This window comes from Cydia strobilella, chromosome 8 (genome assembly GCF_947568885.1).
Source record: "Cydia strobilella chromosome 8, ilCydStro3.1, whole genome shotgun sequence".
Classification (NCBI taxonomy): Eukaryota; Metazoa; Arthropoda; class Insecta; order Lepidoptera; family Tortricidae; genus Cydia; species Cydia strobilella.
In genome coordinates this window covers 16,510,980-16,532,814 of record NC_086048.1, presented here as the reverse complement: position 1 = coordinate 16,532,814, position 21,835 = coordinate 16,510,980, and the positions used below count along the sequence as shown (strand labels likewise).

At 34.3% G+C, this 21,835-nt stretch overlaps 1 protein-coding gene across 1 annotated transcript in view; it reads right to left on the bottom strand.

Annotated features, from left to right (window-relative positions):
* The window catches only part of LOC134743726 (protein artichoke), a 32,806-nt gene that overhangs the window by 2,437 nt on the left and 8,534 nt on the right, over nt 1-21,835 (bottom strand). Inside the window, exons 2-3 of the mRNA XM_063677338.1 lie at nt 3,538-3,757; nt 99-3,221 (exon numbers count right to left, since the gene is read on the bottom strand). Of these exons, the coding sequence (XP_063533408.1) occupies nt 99-3,221; nt 3,538-3,688 (3,274 nt within the window). The 5' untranslated portion in view covers nt 3,689-3,757. The remainder of the gene's footprint in view (nt 1-98; nt 3,222-3,537; nt 3,758-21,835) is intronic.

The following is a 21,835-nucleotide window of genomic DNA, read 5'->3' as shown; positions in this document are numbered from 1 at the left end:
TAACGAGTATTCTTTATCAGTAAGTAAATATTGTTTTCAATTTAGCTAGTCTACAACAAGTCGAAGTTTAAAAGAGTTAGAATAAAATGTATGCTTACCGTTAAACGAAATGCTTTTGACCTGCGTTTCAAGAGACATAAGCATATTCATTCTTATTACTTCGAAGTAGTTATGGCTCAAATCGATGTGCGTTATTTTATTCAAATATCGGAAGGCATCTGGCGATATTGCTGCTAACCAATTTCCACTTAAATACAGCTCTGTAAGGCTCTGCAATCCCCGAAATATATCCTTATTAATTCGATTAATGTGGTTAGACGACAGATCCAATCTTTGCAAACTATGCAGGTCCGCTGTAAACTCTTCGAGGTCCCGAATGTCGTTTCGAGATAAATTTAATAATCGTACCGAATATAATCCTTGCAGTCTCTCTCTGGGGATGTTGTCTAACTTATTCTGGCTCAGATCTAGTATATTCAAGTTATGCAGTTTAGCAAAAGCACCAGGAGATAGTCGGTCTATTGAATTTTCTATTAAGATTAACCTTTTGAGAGCCGGGAAATTTTCAAAATCTTTGCTCGTGATAATTGTCAAGTTAGTTTTCCTTACAATTAATTCTTCTAAAGCTGGATATTGCCGTGATGGATATGTTTGCAACAACTGCACTAAAGGATTAGAAGACATGTTCAGCGTCGTGAGCGCTGGAAGAACAGCATCTGACAAACCGTTACTAGGTATGTGCTTAAAAAGATTATGCGATAAATCTATTTCTTTCAATCCTAATGAATGTTGAAAAAAATTCGCTGGAAGAACTGAAAGCATATTTTTGCTTAAGTCTACAGTCAACAGATTTTTCAATGCAGGTGAACTGAAACCATTCAAAACTGATATTTTATTTTCGCATAAACTAAGTGTTCTTAAATTTTGTAAACCAATAAACTTATAGAAGTCGACACTACTAAGCTGATTCTGACAAAGGTCCAAGTGCTCAAGAGACGTGACGTTAAATAAAGCTACGTGAGGAAAATCAGTAAAACTGTTGCCTTTAAGATTTAATTCTTGTAAAATTGTCGTGTACGCAAAAACATCTTTATGCAAATCTTTCAGACTGTTAAAAGCCAAGTTTATTCGTAAAAGATTTTGGTTCTTAATAAAAGTTGCCGCAGGCAATTGGGATATGTTTGATAGTTCCAATGACAGCGCTTGTAACGAGGGTAAATGAGAAAAAGTTTTGTTTTCTAATAGCGAAAAGTTATTTCGGGATAAAATCAAGGACTTCAGGCCAGGTATCTGAACTTGAATGATATCCTCCCAAGTTAGGAGATTACTGTTCATTTCCAACTCACTCAAGTTTGGTAAAGTTTTGAGTGAGTCCGCTTCAATTATTGATATTGAATTTTTATTAAGTCTGAGTTGTTTAATCGGGAGTGACGAAATGTCGAAATCCAAGACAATTATTTCGTTTTGGGATAAGTCGAGAACTCTTAATTTGGTTAAAAACTTAAAGGTATCTTTTGCCACCTGATTAATATTATTGCATTGCAAATACAGTTCTTCCAACGTTACAATCTTGAAAAATGTTTCATTGTTTAACTTAATTAGATTATTGTTACTCAAATCTAAGTATTTCAGTTTTTTTAGCTGAAAAAATGTCTTATTTTCTACATGTACAATGCTGTTATTTTTCAAATACAACCTTTGAATATTTAATAAATCAATAAATAAATTAGCAGTTAATATTTTTATGTTATTTTGGCTAAGCCACATTATTTGCACATTTACTTGGCCTCTGAGAGAACTGTTTTTCAACAGTGACAAAAAGTTAACGCTCAGTTGTATTGAGACTAAAGACGAATTTCTATTTGGGAATACGTCTCCAATAGTGGACAGTCGATTGCCTTGCAAATTTATGTGCTGAAGATTTTTCAAAGTGATAAAAGCCTGCGAGTCTATATTTTGTATGAGATTGTTTTGTAAATGTAATTCTAAAAGTCCTGGTAACGGACTGAATACGTTTCGTTTAATATGTTCTAATTTATTATTTTGTAACCGGATTTCTCTTAGTGTGACTAAGCTATCGAGTAATAATTCGTCTAAATCGTTAATTTTATTATTATCTAAACTTAAAGTGACTAACTTGCTATTGAATTTAAAAATGTTACGAGGAAGTTTCCTTAAGTAATTTGTTCCCATATGTAATTGCGTTAAATTTTGAAGCGATGCGAAGCAATCGTCCTCTAGTCTCTGCACAGCATTATGTTCTAAATTAAGAACTGTCAAACCTAAGGCGTTGCTAAACGCATCGCTCGGTACTTCAAGAATATTATTTTCCGACAAAAATATTTCTGACAAATGATGAAGGTTTGCAAAAACACCTCTAATATAATGGAGATGGTTATGACTCAAATCAATTGTGCGTATATTTCTATTCCTTTGAAAAGTATTTTTTTCTATTTTTGTAATTTTGTTTCGACTTAAATCGAGCGTTTCTAATTGTTCTAATGAGTAAAATGCTTTCTCATCTATAACTTGAATCTGATTGCTAAAAAATGTTAATGTTCTAATATTAGGCATAGATCGAAACCAGTTGTTTTCTAATTTAGTAAATACATTTGAACTTAAATCTAAATTTAACAAACTTGATATAGTAAAATTATAGTCAATTGGGATTGAACTGATTTTATTCCAAGCTAGTCTTAAAATGTTTAGTTTGTTCAACTTTCCTAAAGTTTGCAAAGGAAAATAGTTCAGAAAATTTTCAGTAATATCCAGCTCAGTCAAATACTCTTCTAAATTATGAAACGCAATCTCGGAAACATTAACTATTTTATTTCCTTTCAAACTAAGTTTCTTAAGTCTAAGCCCTTTGAATGCGTTTGCTTGTATGTCTTCGATGTCGTTAAGTTGTAAATCTAGTGCTTCGATACTCTGCAAGCCAAAGAAAGACTCCTGTGGTATTCGGTTTAATTTACTGGAAACTATGCTCAGGGATTCCAATGAGCTGCTGAGTGGCATGAAAGCATTAGAACTTATTTGGTTTATGCCAGACTGTGAAATTTGTAAGTTGATTATTTTTGTTTTTTGTGGGAATAAATCGGCTTTTAGTTCGGTGGTGGAGCGCTCCAGGTCGTAAATGGACAGAGATTGGATACTGCCCCTGATTTTCGATAATACGTTTTTTACAGCACTGGGAGTAGCACTGGGACACTCCAAAAATAGACCTGAAATAAACCAATATTTTATATTTGTTCACGCAACGGAAAAATCAAATTGAATACTCTGAAGAATGAATTACTTTATTCACTTTTTGTTGAAAATACTGATGAAGTGAAATTATTTAATTTAGAGACTAGGCCGTTAGAAAACTGTACCTTTTGTTTTGTTTGAAAGTAGTTAAATATATTATTGTGAAGTAGTGGCACACCTCTATTTGAAAAACAATATTCACTGTGTGAAAATGTTTTTTTTTTTACAATGGCTTACAAACTGTTTTTAAATTTCATAGATATATGAGTTTTATTAATAATAAGTACTCACCTTCTTTGAAGCTATAGCACGGACAGATTGGGTTCTCTGCTAGAGTAGGGCACATGGGTTGCTCTTCGCCTTGCAGTATCGGAATATGGATGATCATTAGAAACGCGTACAGTCCACATTTTGCACCGGAGAACTGCGTATAAATAGCCATCCTGAATCGACGTCATGTCACTAACATCGTGCATTGGATCTTCCGTGTGCTTCGTCAAGTGTTTTGTAGCTAAAGGGACAAAACAAAAGTTATGCATTAGTGTTTGCGAATATATTGGTTAGTTGCTTACTATTGTTATTCGAATTAAATTTAGAAAACGTTTATTTAATTCTAAGACAAATATTGCCACAACAACGAATGGAAAATTTTTCGAGGTTTACTAAAATGATACAATTTAACTACAAGCCCTAATATCAGCATTACATATTATTTAAATGCTTCATAAACTTTCGTAACTAGTATGTAGGTAGATATTTTCATAATTAAAATAGGTTTAAATTAAATTAAAACAAAATTAATAAAAATAATTTAAATCTAACTGGAATTATACTTTTAATAATGTTTTATTATTAGATTTTGACGAGGAAAATATTTAGTTGAGAACATCCACAAAATCTCTGTTTAGTTTTATATTTGCCAAATTTCACAGTAGATATCGCCTACGGCCTAAATTTGGTTTATTGAAATGGTTTATTACAAAAAGTAGGAAGTGCAATGCAGTATAGTGTGAACAAAATATTAATATTGCAAATTAAAAAAACATATCGAGCAGCAATGGAGATAATTTAATAAAATATTGCTTAAATTAACGAGTGGCTGTCGGCAACGGGCGCTCAAACAATTTTAAATTCATGCAATAAAGATTAGTAGCCGGCTGTATATCAATGAAACAATTTACATATAGAGCAGCTTTTGGGAGTTTGTGCTTAGGTTGAATAATGGTAAATAAACTTTTCATTATTTGTTTGTTTGGTTAGCATTTGTTTCAAAAAGGTGGACGGGTGGATCCATTCTTTAGATTATGTCGGGCATTCTAATTTTATTTTTGTTTGTTGTCAGCCTTAACTTTCAAATGTGTTAAAGTTTACTCACACACGTAGTATGTATATATACGCAGTTTATATATATATATATGCATGAATATAAGAACATAAATGTACGTTCGAATCGACCTCATAATCTGTATTCTTTCGATGGTGTGTATTTTCATTAGCTCTGCAATATTATATGATTAAATAAAGCAACTTTACCAGTAATCGAATTTAAACTGTTTTGAGTCATACCTACTAACATTAAATAATTTCACGGTTTAGACTCACTTGTTTTAGTCACTCGCCCAAAGGACTCGGTCAAAGGAGACCTAGGCTCTCCGAAACATGTCGCACGAGTGACTAAAGCAAGTGAGTCTAAACCGTGAAATTATTTAACTTTACTAGTACTTACAAGACAGGATAAAATAAACAACTTATCAATTTACTCTAAGTGTTTATTTTAATGAAGACACGATCCCTTGAGGGCACTTAAAATTACATACAAAAAACATGAAAGCTTAACTTTTCTCAGCGCGAAGCCCAGAACTTTTCAAAAGGAAAATATCTTCGATACTGTAGCCGTCTCGAACTTAGGAATTTACACCCTCTCGTTATCCGAATGATAATATTTTGAAATCTCATTTTCAACTAAATTTATTTTCATCAAAAATTTAGAAGGCAAGAAAGCGTGGTTTGTTATGTAAAGTAATAGTGCAGGGTCTCTAAGACAGTGTCGTATGTAGGATGTATAACGATTAGTGATAGCTGCCCCCTTTTCCCCTACTTATGTCGTCATGTTGTATCTCCTTTTTGTATAAGTTTGTGTAAACTGTGTGTTTTTCGCCATATTTTATGTTTATTTCCTTTATGTATCTTTCATTGTGTCTGTTACCTTCCGTGATTATTTCTCACTTGATGGTCTCATCGGAAGCTCAGCGCTGGAATTCGCCAGCAGCATGCTGAGATCGAGTTATTTCGTGACACTTTATTTCACTATGTTGTTTTTTATGTATGTCTATTTGTCTGCGTGTTTACGAATGAAAACTGTTCTATTCTACCGCAGTTTGACTTCTGCTCGTAGCCGGACTCCCAGGCTTCAAGAAACCTGATAATGCTAGACTCAGATTTCAGATTATTGAAGCCTGGGAGTTGTTCTACAATGATCAGAAATCAAACTGCGGTCTAATAATTATGCATATCATACTGTTCTAGAGACCTGCACTATAAAGCAAACTGTTGAATCAAAATAAAAAATCATATCATCAAATTATTACTAGATCCGTGGCACCTCACTTTTTAAAGTCGTTTTGATATCACCAATGGCGATTCTGAATTATTATTACAGCTAGGTAACAAAAGTTGAAGTTGGTAATAGTAGACTGTTAACCAAGGGATGCATTTTCACCCGAGTTAAACACTACTTTTCATTTCGAATACAAGGAAAGTAAAATACATGTGTTTTTATTAAAACATGACAGTATAATTTCTTATAGCATTTCTTGAGGGTATTGTCAATTAATCATTTAGGTAAAAGTATCGTTATTTATGGAATGGGGAGTTAAATATCAGAATGGAAATTGTGTAACAAATCCATTTAAACCAAATTGCAATTGATTATCGTAAATAAATGAAGAAAAAAAACGTACTTGGAAAGTAAAATGCTCTAGTGCAGAAACGTATCACTATCTGCACACCTTTTAGAACAACAATGACCCGTTTTCAGAGCATGAGAAATGAAAAAGTCATTTATCACGCGATTATTTCGAAATCACAATATAATTACGCTAATGCCCGGAGCATAGCCGGCTATACGTCATTGTTAATTGTATTGTATTGTATTGTATTCTTTATTGCAGATAACAAGATCCATATTACATTAAAATCACGAGCACAATTAAAATAACAATAAATAGGTACATTAAAACCAATCTTAAAATTAAATTAAATTAAAAATAAACAAAATACAATATTAATGAATATTATTAATGTCGTCTAATTAAATGTTATTGGCCGTATATTTCCGAAAATGCAATTTTCATTCATTTTTATTGTAATAAACGATGTATGTCAGTAAAGTCTGGCTTATTGAGATAGATTTACGCAAAGTTTGTGAAGCGTTTCCTGAGTTAAAGATTGCGAAAAACAAGAAAAAGTTACAGTTCGACACAACTTAAAAGTTACGGACGGTTGACTGCTACGAATCCACTTAAAGTTTATGTGTTTTAAGATTCGGATAGCGACTGTAGCAGCGTTGCTGTTGCAGTGTGACAGCTGCAGCATGGACGCGGGTGATGTCAGTGTTAGTTTACTTAGCTCTTCAAGTGGCGGCCAACCCGACCAACCCGTGAATGGTCGGACCGAAAAGCAGTAAACTGGCAGCCCACCACTAACGGGTCGATGCGAAAACCAGTAAACTGTCGGCCACCAGTGAGTGATCAAAGAGGTGTTGTCGTATTTAGAGTTGAAATCGAATGCTTTAAAGTATAGTTACGCTCTTCTAGCGCCCAAAAATAAAAGGATAGCATACCGTAAGAAACAAAAAAACACTTGGTATAAAATTTGTTGGTCAGGAACCATTGATTTGGGAGCGACCGCCTAGTCAGAGTTCAGTTTTGAATTTTAAGACATTGTTTTGTAAAATAAATTGTATGTTAGGTTCTTTTTGTAATTCTCTTAATCTGCACTGACCACCCACTTGACTACTTTTTGCGTTTTCGCTGGCGCCACTTGAAGGGTTAATAAATTGCGTTGCTGTCGTTTTTGTTGAGCAATTAGAACGTTCAGTCTATTTTTTGTACCAGTTGTTTGTAGTCGCCATCTGAATGTAACCTTTATAAACTAGTAGCTTGTTCCGAGCTGTAGCGATTCGCCAATTACTTTTACAGTACATATGGTGCTACTTTCTCGCACTAGGGCGTAAAGAGCACTTTTTGTGCATATGTCGAAAGTTTAAAAGGCGATATGTACTGTAAAACGTTGTACGATACACGTGCGAAAAGGTAATTCGCAACTCGTGTCGATTTAAAACACTCCCTGCGGTCGTGTTTTAATTTATCGCCATTCGTTTCGAATTTCCTCTCTTCCGCACTTGTATCGTAAATAACTAGTATTCATTTAAATAAAAACAAATATACTAAATTAATCGCGCAACAATCTATCAACAATAACAAATCTTCGAAATGCCAGAAGGTGCGGAGCTAGCCGTGTTCAAAGTTGAATGTAAGAACTTTGCTGCACTTCGCTCACTCATTCGATAATGTTTCCAAGGACATTCTTTTTTAATAACCGTCAACAATAATACATATAAAACTATTAAGTAAAATGGTACATAACTGACAGTCTATGAAGCAGCGTCTATCGTAAATATCGGATTCAGAAAATGACTTGATTTGATTTGTAAGCTGTACCTTATGACTGAAAACGTCATAGCTAGTAAAATACAAAATACTCTCCCCATTATAATTGTAAACATTAAATGCCCTAATGTTTATAATTTCGTCTATTTAAAGAATCTGAGGTGTAATTTATTACATAAATACAAGGATCTTGGAAGATATTCCGTAAACTCGTAAACTGTTAAATATAATTATTATTAGATCAGCAAAATGAAGTCATTTTCTCTAGAATTATCCATAAAACGTAACCGGTTTTCACTGCTTTTGAGTGCGATAATCTTAGATGTGGACTGTTTACATTACCGGTTAGAATTTTCTAAGAGAAAACAGTGTGTAAAAAGAACCCGCTCATCGCTTCTCGTTTTTCTCGCTTATCGTCGGCGGTCAGTGGGGCAGCTCTGCTACCATAAAGTTAAAAAAACCGGCCAAGTGCGAGTCGGACTCGCGCACGAAGGGTTCCGTACCATTACGGAAAAAAACAGCAAAAAAATCACGTTTGTTGTATGGGAGCCCCATTTAAATATTTATATTATTCTGTTTTTAGTATTTGTTGTTATAGCGGCAATAGAAATACATCATCTGTGAAAATTTCAACTGTCTGTTTCAACTGTGACAGACAGACAGACAGACGGACAGACGGACAGCGGAGTCTTAGTAATAGGGTCCCGTTTTTACCCTTTGGGTACGGAACCCTTAAAATGATGTTCCTGATTTCTTATTGGATATGCAGCAATGCGAACGGTATTAACCACTTTTCTTTGACATTAAAGTAACAAATAGGTTTACTCAGAGCACCGAGACATCTATTCCGAGATTGGAAAACTTTGCCAACTTAAGATGAATGATTCGAAATCGTTTGCTTTCTTACTAGCTTCGCTAGTTAGCTTATTTTAAACTCTATAAATGCATTTATAAATGTTATGCATTTATTTGCAAATGGCATATTTTTCTTCCAACAGATTACTTAGCCTAATTGGCTTTAATTTGTTAGTAAAATATTATTGTATCCTCAATACGCATCTTTTAGCCAAGCAGATTTCTTCAATTTGTAAGGTCTGCGCCTTTCATTCAAATTGCTTAGTTTACAACTCAATCTTAATTACCTTTATGCTCTATTTGCATTACACATCTGTTGATCCTATTTAATGCTTCAGCGTCATAAAAACCAGCGTAAACGTGTCCTTAAGATCCGTAAGTACTAAGTATAGTCGGAGACCAAGCTTGTACTGGTTACCCCGAGGTAAATGTTGAGTAAAAGTCGTAGCACATTAACGAGAATGGAATACTTTCTTTCTGAAATGCCTAATATTTGCCATTGAAATTGGGAAGGAGTCAAACATAACTGGCTAAAGGTGAGTGTTAGGATGGATGGAACAAATTATAACAGCAGTTTATGCCAGGGCTCGGAAACCGTTTCAAACCGGTTTCGTTCATTCACCCGCGAAAGAAAAGGATTTGGTTTCCGTTTGCGGTTGCCGGTTAAAGAATTGTTCTATCGAAATATGTACCTATAATTATGTATATAATATTATAATAAGTAAAGTCAGCCTATATACGTCTCAGTGCTGGGCACAGGCCTCCTCTCATGCGCGAGAGGGCTGGGGCTATAGTCCCCACGCTAGCCCAATGCGGACTGGGGACTTCAAATACACCTTTGAATTTCTTCGCGGATGTATGCAGGTTTCCTCATGATGTTTTCCTTCACCGAAAAGCTAGTGGTAAATATCAAATCATATTTCGTACATAAGTTCCGAAAAACTCATTGGTTCAGCCATGATTTGAACCCGCGATCTCCGGAATTAAAGTCGGACGTCGTATTCACTCGGCCACCACCGCTGTTCTGTATATTTGATGATGACAATTTTTTTCGTTTTTGTGGAACAAAATAAACCGGTTGAATTGAAAATGTCAAAGCTAAATAAAACGAGTAATTATTGGTATCTCTTTCAAACATTGTGGGTTTAACCGGTAACTATTATATCGTTCCTCAAGAACCAAACAAAAAAAGTTCTCTTAACTTACCAGTAATAAGAGAGAACAATATTTTTTAGTTCGTGTTCCATCAATTAACCGGTTCTTGAAGGTTCGAAATAATATAGCGGGTTTGGAACGATTTTATCAGGTATATCAATACCGGTTCCAAGCCCTGGTTTATACGCGAATAATATTTATAGGATATCCTGAAAGCTTATAACTCCTAGCGCCACTCACTAACCCGGGGTTAACCGGTTGAACCGTTAACTCGGTGTCAAATTGTACTGGTAACCATGGTAACTCCAGGTTTAACCGGTTGCAGCCTGGGGAGCATCATGATAGAATACTCGTGACCTCACAATGCTCCCCAATAACGGCAGAGAGGGTAACGCCGCAGGGGAGGTTAGTGGATATTCTCCTCCCCTCCCTCTGAGTAACAGAGGGAGTACCGGAGGAGCGAGTCCCACATACCACTCCATCCCCAGTGGCGTTCGCAGCTCGGGGGTGAGATACGTTAATGTATTTACCCATGCGAGAAAAAAAAAAGTTTTAACCGGTTAACCCTGGGTCAGTGGGATGGTGCAAGTGGCGCTTATAAGTGTAGCTTTCGCTGTGTGGCTTTGGGTTGTATTGTTTGATACTTTAGTTAGGAGCCTATTCACTACTATTTAGTCAGTAACGAGCATAGAGTAACTGATACTTGATGAGTGAGTGAATGAGTAACTGATGATTAACGCATATCAGTGAAAGAACATGGGTCAAAATCATTAAAATAATTAATGCAAATAAAAAAAATCATTTATCTATATTTAAATACATTCTATCGTATTTTTTTAATCTTCATTTTTAGTTTTAAAGTGTGTCGACAGATGGCAGTGAATTTACTGGGTTTACAAAATTTACTATGACAGTAACGCTCTAGTATCAGTTACTCTATGCTGTTACTGTTAATGAGTAACAGTCGTGTTGTGTTTACCATATTATTGGCTTCTTGAGAGTAGATTTACATGACTACATATGAACCTAATAATAAGATGCCTATTGTAGTAATCCATATTAAAGCTAATTTCCATTGTTTTATTTGTTACCTACCTCAATGCAATTATAATACGGTACAGTTTATATATATATATATATTTATTTTAAAAGACAAGTAAAATTAAAAGCGTTCCTTGACACTTAATTGCATAGATTTGCTGACTCATAACTTATCGAACCCTCTACCACACGTAACGCCTGTTGTTGTTAATCACTCTTGAATTCAGATACACGTGTAAGCGGCAGATATTAGCACTTTATCCAAACAAAAAATCCGCATGATAAAATCAGGCTTTAAAAAAATTACATGCTCGACATGGCCCTGACATAAATCGTGTAGCTCGGTCATTATAATTCTATATTTTCAGACGGTAAGCTGGCACGCCGCGTCATGTGATATCGGCTATTATGCTATTAACGCCCGTGATCCCCTCTAACTGCTCCATTTATTTAATGTGACACAGAAAAGGACGCTATGTGGGAAAACCAGGTTAATACTGTGATAAAGAAAGAATATAGTTATAATATATTATAATGGGTCTGAATAAGTCTGATATGACATCTTGATAGAATAATGCCTCAAAACAATTACATGTAGCTAATGATCAAACACAGTAAGGAAACTCCAGTATAATTCAGAATTATTTAATATAATATTTATTTATGAAATATAATTAATATTTATTATTTTTTAGGGTTCCGTACCTCAAAAGGAAAAAACGGAACCCTTATAGGATCACTCGTGCGTCTGTCTGTCCGTCTGTCAGAGCCTATTTTTCCGAAACTACTGGACCAGTTAAGTTGAAATTTGGTATACATATGTAAGTTTGTGACCCCAAGACGAACATGTAACGTAAACAAATGAATTTTAAATACGGGGGCCACTTTTGGGGGGTAAATGAGAAAATTAAAAAATAAAGTTTTTCAAACTATATCGTGTTACACATCAAATGAAAGAGCTCATTGTGAGAATCTCTAATATATATTTTTTATAATTTTAGGATAAACAGTTTAGAAGTTATTCAAGGAAATAGGCAAAAAATGACCAGCCCCCCCCCCCCTTTATCTCCGAAACTACTGGGTCTAAAATTTTGAAAAAAATACGCAAATTATATCTTTACCTATAGATCACAGGAAAACCTATTAAAAATGTGCAGTCAAGCGTGAGTCGGACTTAATTACTTAGTTTTTGATCTGACCCCTACGGGGTTTCTAAAGACATTTCACTCACTTTTCACATAAAAAATACATTGTTTAAATTGTGTTATGTACAGAACCCTTGGAACGCGAGTCCGACACGCACTTGGCCGGTTTTTTGATGAAATTTTAATGAACATATTTTAAACATATCAAGCGTTAACCTTATAGGTACATTTATACTATCTTTGTTACGATATAGGCCAACCAAATTAGATTTTTTCGAAGAATTAATTCCCAGCAAGTTGGAAATCGTTTTAATACATTCATTTGGTCCTAAATGCGAGTTTGCTAGAAGGTATTAAAACGATTTCCAGCTTGCTGGGTATTGATTCCTCAAAACGGTTTTTTTTTTATCCAATTTGATTGGCCTACTCGTAATAAGTCATGACTCATGAGCTAAGTTTAATTTGGTTCATTGTATAATTTCCGAATTATACAATGCGAATCCGAATTTATCCTTAAGCGTTTACTTAAGGCAAAATTGACTCAAGAATATAGAAGAATTGGTAAATTTCGACTAACACGGGTTTTGTTTAGATCATAATTTAATAAACTCAGCGATATTATTATTTTTTATGCTTTAACCTAAAAGAGCGTGGGTAGTCAAGTAGCAAAAAAATATTTCGTTTACATAAAATTAAGTCTGAGGCACGTCGTTCATCGCTCTATTATTCACGAGTTCCTCTTAATTTCATTGAAAAATATGCTGTGTAGCTCCATATTTCATTCCGTTTTAAGTCTCGTTAATGTAACTTGGGACTTTGCTTACCTACTTATAGCCGAAAACTTTTTCACTGTAACAGTCATATGTATCTCATAACAATTAACATAGGTACAAGAACTTTATGGCAAATAAAGGGAAAATTAGTAGTTTCAAGTCTACTGTCAGCATAGCTGTCACCTTTCAAGATTGGTCGCTTAGAGATGGCAGTATTAGATCGATTAACGATATAGATCGATGTAAGGTGATATGACTGGGATATGGATATTGAGAGGGAACGCAGAGCGCTGGCTGTGCGCTGCAATAATGTATTAGTATGTACTATGTTACTAACACATTATGGACTTTTGTTCGAAATAAATGATTATTGATATTGATATTCGCATGTCAACTGCAGCTGCATGTTGTCACATTAGGAAATTAATAGATGCAGCGGTCGGACATCAACGCTGCCGTAGTAATGTCGCAACGCAACAGTAGCAACTTAGGGAGCTCAACATTCAAAAATGTATTCTGTAAGTAAGCCTCAAGGGCTCTTATACAAGTCAATAAAACATTTACAATGACATCATACAGTGACATGAAAAATACATAGCTCAAGTAGGTAACAATAAACGGATATCGTAAAATTGGTATATTTGTGTACAAAAACGCTTAATATTACTTACGGTGAACGAAAAATCAAAGCAAACACACGCATTTAGAAGGGCGCTACCCAAGGACGTAAAAAAAATGGAATTGTGATATTCTTATTCATTGAATTGCCATGAAACCATGTTTTTACACCCTTTAGGTGACATGACGTATAAAAAACAACTTATTCAGCTTCGGAAAACCAACTGCTTTTTGACTCCAGTTATGTGAAACAACTATGTCTTAATTTCTTTTTGTTCACATCTTTGGTAATAAGTAAGTACTAAATACCTTAATAATGTAGATATAGAGACCTGAAGACGCAAAACATCCCACCACTGACAACACGGGACAGATTGTCCTGGCGCAGATGCACAAGAAGGCCCGACCCCAAATGAAGTTGGGAAAAGGGCAAGATGATGATGATGATGACCATAATAATGTAGATATAGTAGGTATTGGCAACATCCACTTAAAAATACTGTCATTCTTATACAATAAGATTGTTATTTCTAGCAACCTTCCTACCTACATACAAGGAAATATTCGTTTTGATAAATCGAGGTAGGTACGAAAGGTATGTGGGTTAGGGTGTCCCGAATATATTTTTTTTAGTTTTCACTAACGCAAGACCTCTCAAAAGTTGCGTAATTAAATGTAGATTACAAAAATATACTTAAAAATGGTATACAAGTACGGAATTAGGGTTCTACAGACGTTCAAAGTTTTGAAAAAATTGCATTTTTTATTCTATATGAAATGTTTAATCTCTAGCTAATTTTTCAAAACAAATAACCTTTTGTTTTATTTAGTTGTATAACATACTTGATATTATGATTTGCGTGAAATGAAATGTTACCATTGCATTAGCATTTGTCACGTTTTAACTTAAAACTACCCTCAAATTTCAACTTTTGTCTAGTACGTTTATGACTTGACTCGCGAGTGTTTTCTTTCTGTCGAAGTTATTATTTATGTTATAAAAGTACAGTTGTGTTCATTAGTTTCGATTTATAAGTATAAGTTCAAAACGTAGTGGCACTAAATGTGCTATATTGGGATCGATCAAAGAACTTGATGCGCGACAGCTACCAACCATAAAGGACGTCATTTGATTTATTTTGTTTGTCAAAAATAACCTGAAATCGAGCTGTAATGGAAAAGATTCATCAAATTCAGATGTATATGCGATTGTTTCTGAAGAGATCCATAATATTTGGACCAAAGCTTCGGTTCCAACTGTCACTAAGGAACGAGTTATTCAATTACTGAAACACTATTTCGTAAAATACCAAAATTTGAAAAGATATCCCAAAATTAATCAAAATGACAGTTTTAAAAGCAGTTTTAAAGTTATGTTTATCTGTGAAGTTTTTTGATGTTGCTGCTTGTAAATGCACTTCATTTGAATCTCTTACTACTCTTAATCCATCCGAAGAATTGAAATTGCTTGTCAACTTCTCGGTTAAAGTATACGCACCTATTTAGTTCCTAATAAAGAAAAATCCGTCTTTTATAGATGGATCCAAACATATTTTCCAAATAGTTATTTATTCTCGATTTTTTTCCCGAAAATCTGAGATTTGTTGTGGATTCATTCTTTTATCGAGAGAAATTCTTTTTTGCCCATGCAGAAAACTTACTACTCACTAGAAAGATATCACATTCGGGACCTTGCATTGCAAAGAATAATAAATGCCAGAGAAGCTGAAAATGGCACTAAACGCAGGATATTTAGACCACCTAAAATAAACTTTTCTGTTACTGTTTACAACGATATTATTATATGGCGAGTGCACGAATTAATAAACTAGTGGATGTGAAATGACTCCTATTTAGTATGAAAACCAGTGTCGCTAAACTCACACATTCATAGCCACGTTAAAATACGTCACACACTTACAAAATTGCTCTGATTCGTAGCAACTTTCCATACCAAAAGGTTATTACCGGTGGACATTTCTCGAACGAATATCAACTGTAGGCTACATGAGTGACGGTTTAAAATATAATGTCAAAGCTAGATGACATACGACTCTTTCATTATCTCATTCATCTCACAAAAGCTCGCTCAACGTTCACCTAATACAACTACTTGACACCAGATGGCGTTATTTTATATAATTTTAAAATCACTTACTTATTACAGGCGAGAAAAGGGCTAAAAAACCAGTATAAGTAAGGTCTAATTACGCATGGTTTGTTACGGATCTCACGGTCACGTTACACTGGTCTTTTCGAGATCTCTACACGCCTGCGAGTAGCTAACCGTTGGAACTTCTTTCCATTCGACGATATAGGGAGGGGACAGTGTAATCGGAGTGTTTTATCGATATTTGTGTGTTCAGTTAGGTATTTATATTTAATTACCGTATGTTTTAACACATTTAGATGATACTTTATTTATGATTATAATATAGGTAGTGATAATCGTGATTGTATGAAAAATAATATGTAGTACAGTACAACAAATATCTAACTAGAAATTTGTTTCTTATTAATTGACCAACTAGGTTGTTAATGTGAACATTAAATATATCTTAAAGTCAAACAGATAAAATCATAGTTCTTTAAAGGTCTATTAACTCGGTATTGCTGTTATTTTGTAATCACAAATCTGCAATTACTTACATACGTAAGTATTCGTCTTTAACAATATATTTACTTGTAGCAGCATTAAAGGCCAATCTAGACGGGACAACCTGATTAAATTGTCAAATTAATTGTATGGTGTGAAAGCATACATGAAACTGGCTCATCGATCCCACTTGATTTGATTGTAAGATTGTGACCTATCAAATCAGAAAGGGGGGCGGCAAAATTCCAATATTTGACGCTAGTTTGCGTGGTACGGAACACTTTTTATTAATTTAGTAAGCCCGAATGTCACTAATAATTACTAAATTAGTAACTAAGTTTTAGGCGTGTGGACGCTAGATGAGATGTATGGCAATTTTATCCCCAGAAATCTTTCTCTAAGAAATGCTCCTAGCAAATGGTGCTATATTTTTGCGGAAACTAATTTTCTTGCCCAGTAGCATTGATCCATTTATTTTTAATATCGGCATCTTGTGGTAACCGACAATAATTAATAATAAATAAATAGAAAATATAAAACGTTTATGCATGGCACATTGCATGCATTGTACGCATAAGTGCATTAAGTAGCTAGTCTAATTATATAAACGATGAAAATATGATGGGTGTAAAAAACAAAAACGTATGTAAAAGAATACGAAGGTTTGAAAGGTTGCCATGAAATGACCCCGACTTAACTTAGTGCTTGATGACCAGAGCTGCAATATTTACTAAGACATTGATTATCCCAAATAATAATTAGAAACGTGTCTAAAATAATAATTTATTACCGAACCAAATATCAAACTTGAAATATCGTAACTTTAACTTTATCGATATAAATATCGACATTGCGCAGCATCTGAGTAGCGAAGTTATTTGACATTTAGGATAGCGAATATTCCAGATCAACGTAAAGAATAGTGACAAAGGATTGTGAACTCTAAGTTCTAACTGATAAAATATAGATTTACTTAACGAACATTCGTAAATAATGCAAATAAACAGTTTTTTCGTATTTATCGGATTATATTTAAATAAATAACCACCGGTGATAGGAAATACCTCCACGTGAAAGATTTTTTAAACCGCTGTGATTTCTGCAGCTTAATACTGCACAATACGGCATTTTAAATTTAATTATCAATTTTTGTTAGACGAGCGTACGTAAGACGTGAATGTCATTCGAGCATGAAGTTTACACAACAACTGAGCATAGTCTGTGCATAAAGTGAGTCGTTCGCTACTAACTGTCGGATAGACGGGAACGCCCACTTGCCATCTCCATCCTACTCCGTGGGCGAGTGTAATGTTTCAGCACCACCATTTCTTCGACATGTCTCTAACGAGAATCTTAAGATCATGACGAAAGATAAGTTTACTTAAGCAGTTGACTTTTCTTGTCACACAAAATCTGTAAAAAGATGTATTAAAGTGGTAACAGAGGTCTCACAAAGTGTAACAGACGCTACTTCTAGAGATGGCTTAATCAGAAACAAGTTGCTGTCTCGTGCAGAAATGCCACATTCTGGACACAAAAATTAGTCTAAATTCTAAGGGTTTGTCATTGATTATAATAGCCATTTTGTTTATATTAGTTTATTTCTGTTACTTTTGACAATTCAATACCCCTTTGACCATTCTTTTGTATTATTTTAGACGTACGGTATATTTCTGCGAAATCGAAAAAATAATGAATATTCAAAGGCTGGTAGAGCCCTCAAGATAACACGTAATTCAATTTTTTTTTAATTTTTCGTAATGTTTGTAAATTTACGCAACTTTTGACACCTCTTGCATTAGTATACGACAAAAGTTTTTTTTTTCATACAACGTCGGGACACCCTAATGTGGGTAGAAGATAATAATAAGGCATATAACAAAAGTACGAAATAACACCCGTCTATCATATGGGACGCGAGTGGGGGGTTTGCCGGCAGAACCAAACAGAAAATAAATAATTCGCTTTAATTAATACGCATAATTCATTAATTAAAACCGATCGTTTATACAAATAAAACAAGCACAAATGCTGATATGAAATTGTGTGTATTTCAGGTACATACCTACATACTTTTTTATATTTTTAAACCGTCATTTTTTCTTCTTCTTCTTCTCCTTTTAAAATTATGGCTTCAGCCCAGTGGGACTATTTCGCCAGTATCAAGGTATTGAGAGGTTTACAAACGACAAAAATTGTACGGTTGTACAAGACAGTGTACGGTGATTTGTTAGCTCTTGTAAATCGATAGCTAGTCTTTACAAGAAGCACGTGGACTACCGGCCGTTGACTCCAAGATGGTGGTTAAACGCGCTTCAAAATTAATTCTCCATTCACTGCACACTACCACATTAGTTTACTGTATAATAAGCTATCGATATTACACTTTAAACAATATTAATAAGCAAAAAACAAAGTAATTAATCACGATGCTAACTATCAAGATGGCGCTCGAACCGGAAGTCCGTCATTTTTAAATCTGTTACATTTTTGTTATAAATCTGTCAGCTGTCAACAGTAATATTTCTTCCACCAAAAATGACATTGTTGACAGCTAGCTGACAACCGTGTTATAACAAGAAATTACTATTTGAGTAGACCTCTAAGTATCATGTAATTTTATTAAAACCCTTAATATTTTGGATGGAAAAGTTGATCTATTATGATGACAAATTTAATATCAGGATTTTCACAAAAAACTGTAATACAATACCTTCATTAGGGATGATTTCTTATGAAACAAAAAAAAAATGCCTCGTTCCAATTTTCAAGGCGCTGCACGCCGCTGTTGCGCAATGAAGTAACAAAAATTCAAACATATAAATTACGATATAAACTTTCACTGTTACAATAATTATAGTAGGATTAGTTACTGTGAATCTTGATTGAAAGAGATAAATAACATGAATGTCGCTGTTGATACATAATATATTGGTTTCGTCACATAACTTATCGATGCGACTGATTACCATTTGATCGCCAAATTAATGCAAAATATATAGATGTTTTGAAAAACGGGTTATTCCTTAAATTATTCGTTGCTTTCGCATTTCTAAATTTATATAGGGATTACAAAAGTTATTTTAAAAATAATTCTAAGTTTACCATGTAAACTTGATGCCAGTAATATTAAATGTGTATAGAAATGTTGAGTCTTCACTTTACAAAAAATATAGAAATTCCTTCTAGAATACAACCGAGTCGTGATATCTGGCAAATCACAGCCACACCGCATGCATAAAAAATCCAAGACTGATCTTTATCATCTTTGCGACCTTTCAGCGGACAGCACAATTAATAAATTCCCTTGATCGCCCCTAGTCCGCATGAAAAGATGATTACATTGACTAATCTCGCCCGGGCTCCAGATCACTAATCTACTGCCGAGAGTAGCCAATTAATTTTCTTTTTAATATCAATGGGCAATGATTTGTTTAGCTTTCTTCAAATGCTTTGGGGAGATCTAAATATTCTGAATGTATACGTTGTAACGATGTAATTGGGTGGTCGAAGCTTATGAGAATAGGATTTACGCTCTAATTGCGTGATCTTTTTTGGCTTTAATTAACTATGACTAATATCTGTGTTAGTACAATTGAGCTTTATTTGGTCTGACAATAAAGGGAGAGCGATTTTTAATGAGTTGGTAGGTCTTGTATGTAGTATGGGAAGGTATAAATAAATAAATAAATAAAAAGCCTTAATTAGTTCTCTACAATATACATAAAAAAAATTTTTTTTTTTACTAAAAATATTTTTTTAAACTAAAAAATATTTCTATTTTGTAGAGTTTCACCCTCTTCGGGTGAAGGCCTCCTCCAGATTCAGCCAGTTTTTCTTGTCCTTGGCCTTCTGTGACCAGTCTTGACCGGCTGTAGCAAGTATTTCGTCGAGCCATTTTTCTTTAGCCTAATATAATTACGTAGGGTCGGGTAGGAAACAGTGGCTCAGTCGCCCCAATATCGCCTCTATCATGTTGGAATTAGGTTGAGTGAGCCACTGTACCCGGCTATTTTTTTCCGAGCCGCTGTTTCCTACCCTACCCTATGTTTAATGAGTAATGACCATTTCTGTATTGTCAGTCAGTTAATAATAGTGGTTTTAAATAACAAAAAAATATTTAAAGTAATATCTTCTACACTAATTGAATTATGGTGATGGATAAAAATGTACTAGGTACTTTAAGACGTTGAAAAATGTTAAAGCAATCATCAAACAACAAACATTATAATGAAGTGCGCCTGGGGATAAACTTTTCTATAATAAAAACCGGCCAAGTGCGAGTCGGACTCGCGCACGAAGGGTTCTGTACCATTACGCTCAAAAACGGCAAAAAAATCACGTTGTATGGGAGCCCCACTTAAATATTTATTTTATTCTGTTTTTAGTATTTGTTGTTATAGCGGCAACATATCACGGTTCATGAGATACAGCCTGGTGACAGACGGACAGACAGTCAGCGGAGTCTTAGTAATAGGCTCCTGTTGTTACCCTTTGGGTATACGGAACGCTAAAAACGTTGTCAGAAAAACAGTCACAACTTTTTTGCATGTGGTAGGGCAATAAATCACGCAAATGATAACGTCACAACACAGACAAATTACACGGTGGGTTGCTTACAATTGTCACTGTCAGAGAAGATACGGGAAAAACAGGTATAAGGGACGTGCGCGTTAGAGGATCTGCCATCTTGTGGCCTGAATTGGAAACATAAACTGTACCAATGTACAGTAGTCATTGACACTTCACGCCAAAGCAAGTGCTGAATCACTAATCAGGTTTAACTCACGCAAACTAGGTCAGTCATACTAGTTGTAAAATCTTCGCTGGTCTTAGGTTTCAGTTTCAGTTATTTATTTGCTTTCAGGCGTTGTAAAGGTAGTGAAATAATAGTGGACTGTAGTATTAACGCTGGTTTACTTTCCAAATTACAAAATTACAAAAAGTGGCAATGGGAATCGAGAAGACAATGGTAAGTTTTTCAAAGCTCTAACGGTCAATAGCTTCAAATATAAAGTTGCCATTGTAAAATTTTAATATTGAGATTTGAATTATAATATCATATAATATTTTGGTAAAAACATGCAATTTGAATTAAATTTATTATAAGACAAGATTGATACATCAAATTAAATTGTATAGAAAATTGATGAAGCGCGTTTTTAATTGCAAACAATAATAACTTAACCTAACGAAAAAGGATCAAAAACTGGTGCATTTTTGAACGATTCGAAGAACAATGCATTCTCAAGAGGCTATCATTGATTAAAAAAACATGACTCTCCTCGACATGACGCTTTCCCGTATGAAACACAAAGATCAAACATAACAATCAGGCGACAATGAAAAAGGCGATTTTATCGACACAAATAGATTATTTTAAGCACGCACGAAATGAAACTTATATAAATTAACAAGCAGTCCGAAGTTACACGTTAGAGAGTAATAACATACAAACGTATTAACACTAACGATATACGAATGTAGGTTAATGACAATTGTTTCCATTGTACAAACCAGGCTCAAAAATTTTGTTAAATAAAATAAATGCAAAAGACCCACTCTGTACAATATTTTTGTCAAATTGATGACTGTGTGATTAAAGGATCTGCTAGACATAAAATAATACCGACTAAACAGATGGTTTGTAACATTAACGCTCGAATTTTAGGAGCATGAAAAGTAAAAAGGATATTTTGATAAATGGCATCCCATTCGAGATTCGATAAGATGGCG